The 6,017-nt window shown below is 40.6% G+C and overlaps 1 protein-coding gene across 1 annotated transcript in view; it reads left to right on the forward strand.

Annotated features, from left to right (window-relative positions):
* EP300 (E1A binding protein p300) overlaps positions 1-6,017 on the forward strand; it is a gene marked incomplete at its 3' end in the record, with an annotated part of 53,003 nt that overhangs the window by 36,257 nt on the left and 10,729 nt on the right. Inside the window, exons 20-23 of the mRNA XM_008938310.1 lie at positions 1,110-1,388; positions 1,961-2,049; positions 3,982-4,062; positions 5,693-5,749. Coding sequence (XP_008936558.1) covers positions 1,110-1,388; positions 1,961-2,049; positions 3,982-4,062; positions 5,693-5,749 — 506 coding nt within the window. The remainder of the gene's footprint in view (positions 1-1,109; positions 1,389-1,960; positions 2,050-3,981; positions 4,063-5,692; positions 5,750-6,017) is intronic.

Genomic DNA, 6,017 nt, shown 5'->3' on the forward strand with positions numbered 1-6,017 from the left:
GCATTCCTGTGAGTGTCTTAGCAAGATGCCTTCCTAGCTTCAGTTCACAACTGCTGTTTTGTGACATAACTCTGACAGCAGCTTCTCAAAGTCTGCCTGGTTAACGTTTTTATGTTGGTGGATTCAAAGAGATTTCTCTTAAGCAGTGGAACGTAAAACATCTGACTTAAGTCTATTTTTTTCAGAAATTTGATTCTTTGTTCCTTTTGATAAATAAATAGCTATATCATACATGGAAGTGATTATAAACAGTTTCCCAGTGCTGCGTGGGCTTTATGTGGATGTTGCTTCATGTTTTGATGCTTCTGTTGCTGAATTCCATAGGTGTTTCTCATATGGGGGAAATTAAGCAGATCAAGACACTTGAAAAATAATCTATCAATGACTACTAATCTGTTACAAGCAAGGAAGAGACTTTAAATTAGTTTTTGTTAAGGTTGAATTCTCTGCTTGTTTCAGAATTGTCTTCAGAAGACATTGCTGCCCTTAAGGATCTGTTACAAACTCTGGACTGCCCACACCAGTTCACTATTTAAGCACAATATGTATACATAGAAGTCCTACTGAAGTGCTTTGGGCATAATTTTTTTGCCTGAAAGGTTTCTTGTTTGATTTTTGGTGTGGTGTTGTTTTTTTTTTTAGGCTAGATACTACAAAAATTCAAGGCCTGCTGTATTACAAGCAGGCATTAATACTGCTAATATTCTTTAACAAGTTTTTTTATTCTGAGGACTTTAGAAGTGGTCCCCTAAATCAGGTGGGGTGTGTGTGTGGAAAAGGGCATTCTTTAGAGGAGTCATGGTATCTTTATCATCCAGTAAAGTTATTTATTTTTGTTTATTAGGCTGTCTAATCTACTAAAACCAGTTGTTTTCTATTAGTGCTTTTAAATTAAAGTGGCTTTATTTCATCAAGGGTGGAAGAGCAATAGAACCTGAGAAATAATACTGAAGAGAAAGCACTGGGGAGTGATAATGGTATTACCTGGAGATTTCATTGTATGTCATAAGCAGTTGGACAACCAAGGCAGGGGAGGAACCTGTTTTTCTTGATGTGCTGCAGAAGAATTTCTATGCTGGGAACATGTAAGGTGTGATGTCACAACATAGCTCTGTGGTCGTCTCCTGATACCCTCTGTATTCCTGCAGGATTATTTTGACATCGTGAAGAACCCCATGGACCTTTCTACCATCAAGAGGAAGCTGGACACAGGACAGTATCAGGAGCCATGGCAATATGTGGATGACATCTGGCTCATGTTCAACAATGCCTGGCTGTATAACCGCAAAACATCCCGGGTGTATAAATACTGCTCCAAGCTGGCAGAGGTGTTTGAGCAAGAAATTGACCCAGTTATGCAGGGCCTTGGTTATTGCTGTGGAAGAAAGGTAAGAAAAGAAGTTACTGCTCGTCTGCTACTTGCTTCCTGGTGTTGAAGGGGGAAAAAAATACAGCAGTTGCAGTTGTTAGCTGTTATGATGTGTCAAAACTGTTGAAAGTTTACCAGGATTTGGCAATCTTGAGTAATCTGATTTTGAGGTTTTCACAGATCTTCTAATTCTAGCTAGTGCTTAAATCATCTATTTATATGTAAGCCCTTGGGGAGGAGAAGAAACAGTAAATGGAGGCTTATTTTTAGTAGGGCAAAGCCATTTGCTGTTGCAAATTAAACAGATGTGGTTTTGTTACTGCAGAAGAAGCACTCTCTATTTCACTGTATATTAAGACTGTATTTCCATTGTCTTGTCTGGATACGCTTTCCATCTCTGGAGAAGAGCTAACTTGAGAACAACAGCCCAGTGAATGTTTCTTATGCCTAACATTTATATGTTTGCTTCACTGTGAGATCTGTGCACACAGTAAGGTGGGAGATGGTAGCTGTTTTGGTCACACTTGCTTCCCATTTGGAGAGCAGTTGGAAGGATGTATGAGCACTAAGACAGTCCCTTCCTCTTTGCAGCTGGAGTTCTCACCACAGACTTTGTGTTGCTATGGCAAACAGCTGTGCACCATCCCTCGAGATGCCACTTACTACAGCTACCAGAACAGGTAAGGAGAACTCACTCAGTGCTGTTCCATGCATGCTGCAATCAGTCTGCTAAAGGCATGCATGTATTTACATATACATCCTCTTTATGTGTGCTTCTTTCTGTTTTAACATAAAAATTAGCTGGAAGTGCCCTTGAATAGCTTATCTTGTGTGTTAGTGGTTTCTTTTCTGCAAAAGTTCACTGCAGCCTTTGCTCCCCCTCTTCTTGTTTGCAGAAGCTTGTTGTTTTACTACATCTTTATCCTGCAGTTAATTAAATCTTCTATTATCTACAAATGATATATAAAAGCCTGTTGGTTTTGCTTCCTACTATGCAGCAGTGTTTTTCATGTAGAACACTGAATAAACTTTGCAGCAGGTATATTAGGGCTCCTAGTACAAAATTATACTTGGCAAGTCTTTGTTTTTCTCCTCATCTTAAAACCAAAGAGCAAACTTGTTTTTGTGATGCACATCTTCATTGGAAGGTGTATTCAGATCTTCAGTAGATGGTTGCTTGCTTTTTCTCCCAAAGTTTCCTTAAGGGAGTTGTCTTGCAGCAGCATTAAAGTGCCGTCACTTCTACAGCTTTTTTAAATTTTTGTGTGTGTTTATTTAAGGATTTAAACCTAATTGACTTCTAAAAGAAGGTTTCTTGCTAGACATCTCTTTGCCAGTTGGCAAAGCAAGGTGGGATGCAGCAGGGAGATCCATGCTTTAACACTTGCATCCCCTGGCCTGTCACCAGAATGCACCTGTTGGACCAGAGGGCTGGTTACCTGCAAACTCTGTCACCTCCAGCAGTTTAGTTCCTGCTCTCCTGCTTTCCAACACCTTAAACAGACAAAACCCCCCGAACAACAAAAAAACACAAAGGCTTTTACCTTAAAGCCAAGAGAATTTTACCAATATTGTAGTTTTCTTAAGCATTTAGTAAGGTGAAAACAACCAGAGAGCTACAGGAGTTGTATCTTGACCTTTTTAAGCTTCGTGAAGGTTTATAGCAGTTGGAGGTTTTCAGGAGTGAAGGAGTAGAAAAGCAGCGTATTGTATCCCATAATAACTATTGTAGTTTTAGACTTATGTAATTGTAGAGCTTTTCCTATCATGTCAGTATCTTCTGCTTACATGTATCTGTGTGTAAATCAATGTAGAGCATTTTGTGTAGTTGATGTTAGGTATATAGTCAACATAGTTTGACAGTTCTATAGTTGTCTGTAAGATTTTTGAAGACAGACTTCACTGTTCTTGAAGCTTCTGATGTTTGGCTTTCTCTTTCAACTGGGAGAGAATCCCGTGGCCTTTCAGCATTTATACATTTCAGATGGAAGACCATCCCTCTTCCACTGATATCCTGCAGATCCTCCTGCCAACAGAACTGCTGTGCTGATGTACAAATCAGAGTAGCAGTTCTCCCTTCCTTCTGCTCTCTCCCCTTTCTCATTTTAATTCTTTGCTGTGTGTGGCATAGATTATTAAAATGAAGAGGGTGTGGGTATACTAAAATGGAATACTCTAGTTTAATTTGGTTTAATAATTTGCTGCTTGTGAAGCCCTTTGAGAGATGTAATGCTAATCAGTGCTTTGCCTTGGCTTTCTGCTTTGTGTTGTCTTGTCCTGCTTCTGTGTTTTTGTTTTTGTCCTGAAAACCCCCATTTCTTTGTGTGTGTGTTATTTTTTTTTAATTTCTCCTTCATGCTTCTCATTGTCTGCACTTGGCTTTCATTGCACAAAAAAAAAACCCAAAACAAACCAAACAAAATACCCCAAACCAACCAAACACACCGTGGGGCCCATAAACCTGCATCATTGAATATCCTTGTCGCCGTTGATGACCTGCTCTCTGCTCCTGTCCCTTCCTTGGCCTGCTGGGATTGGTGGCTTCGTTGCTTGGCTTGGGCTGTGTTGTGTGGATGGAGCAGTTCACCCAAATATGGCCTTCTTGCTGACAGGTATCACTTCTGTGAGAAGTGCTTCAACGAGATCCAAGGGGAGAGCGTTTCCCTGGGAGATGACCCATCACAACCTCAAACGTGAGTTTCTTGGGTTTGCTTTTGGGCTGTGCCTTCATCAGCTGTATCATGGTCTGTGGCACTTTCTCAAAGAGAAGTTTAGTTGTAGGTAGTCCTCACTGTAGGCTAGTAGCAAGTAGACCAGATTTCTGTATAAAGCCTGGACTTATGCTGTAGATTTTTTTCTTTAAAATCTGGACTGACAGAACTGTAGTGGAAAATAATCACTTAGTGCTTAAAATTGCATGTATACCAATAAAAGGGAAAGAACAGGAATATTTTTCCTGAAAAAGTGATTCTACTGTAGAAAAACAGCTGTGCCTGCAGGTAGGTGTGAGACATCCTTTGCAATAGTCCAGTGTGCCATTCTGTGTATAGACTGGTTGTGCTGTTAAGCTTGTATTCAACAGAAGCAGGAAACCTTCTTTTGCCATACAAATACTTGACTGTTGGAGTGCCATTTGCTTCTGAGAAGTGGTGGGCAGTTGTTGAGATCATGGTAAAAGGCTGTTCGTGGATTAGTTGCCTTGTCCATGCTGGTGGCATACTAGTCTTTCATTCTGTACCCTCCTCACACCTTCCCTCAAATCTTGAAACTGAATTCTGGGAGGCTGAGAAGCCCTTGAGGGAAAAATGAGTGCCAAGCAGTTACTCTTTGAGCTGTTGAAGAAAACTCTTTAGGGGAGGGCATTGCAGGGACACTGCAGATAGAAGCAGATGAGGAACTTCCTCTTTTCCCACAATCTGTAGTTAAAATGAACAAAAGCAAAAGAGTTGAGGAATGTATATGTTAGGTCCTGCTTACAGTTCTACTCACCATATTATAATTGAATTATTGGGAGGTTGATCTTGTGTCCTTTATCTGATAAGGAGCTTAAAGTATGCTGCAGGTGGCCCTTCAGAATAAGGGCTGAAATAAAAGAATAGGAAGGTTAATGCACCTCCTGCAAGTTGGATTGAGTCTCAGAGAGGCATGGACTGATCTTCTCATGTTATACAGCACTCTCTTTGGGGCAAATTCTCAGAGATCAGGGTGTTGTAGGACTGTTCTGGACTGTTTTGAACCAGGTTGGTGTAAAAGATACCTGGGACCTCACTGTCAAAAAGATGGAATTCCTAGTCTTGCAAATGCTGTAGGGAAGGTAGTGGCAGTGTAGAGTCGTGGCTGGGCTGGGGCTGCAGATTTTGGAAGCTGAAATTGATCCTTAGGTCAGATGAGACCTAAGGGAATCTGAAAGAAGATAACCTACCTTTCTCAGCAGTCAAAGATAACTGGAATTCTCTGCCTTCAAAATATCAGAGACATATCAAATAGTCCTTTCACTAGGAAATACTGAGCAAACTGGTCCAAAACTTGAATGTCAGCAAGTTTTACCATTTATCCCATAGTAAAACTGAGTAAGGGAGCAATGTGGTTCTCTACAAGCTGTTGTCCCATAGTGAAGAATGCTTTCCATAGGCAGAGTCAAGGGTGGCATACACTTCTGTTTTCTGTCACTTTGTGAAGTACAACTCCTTGTAGTGCCACTGAGTGTTGTAAAAATAAATAAATCTGCTTGCAAGTTTTGTCTTGGTGCATGGATATGTGTTAGGGCATGAATGGATGTTGTCTGGGTGTTAACACTGAGTTTTATTGCCTGTTTCTCCATAGCACAATAAACAAAGAACAATTTTCAAAAAGGAAAAATGACACACTGGACCCTGAACTGTAAGTAATACTGTCACATTTTAAACAATCCTTATCTCATTATAATTATGTTGTAAAAGATATGTTGTGCATTCACCATCAGCTTTGGTTTTCAGTGTTTTCCAAATGTCATGTTGCTCTGTTGGCTGGCAGGGGCTGCTCAGTGAGCAGGGTAGCTGGCATCCTGTGCTGAGACCCCAAACCACCACAGCTGTACTTCAGAAACACATAACACTCTGTGTATGGGCCAAAACTGCTGCATTTGGTTGTCTTGAGTGTGGGTTCAGCA

The sequence above is a fragment of the Merops nubicus genome, unplaced genomic scaffold (assembly GCF_000691845.1).
Source record: "Merops nubicus isolate BGI_N331 unplaced genomic scaffold, ASM69184v1 scaffold11534, whole genome shotgun sequence".
In the NCBI taxonomy this organism is placed as follows: domain Eukaryota; kingdom Metazoa; phylum Chordata; class Aves; order Coraciiformes; family Meropidae; genus Merops; species Merops nubicus.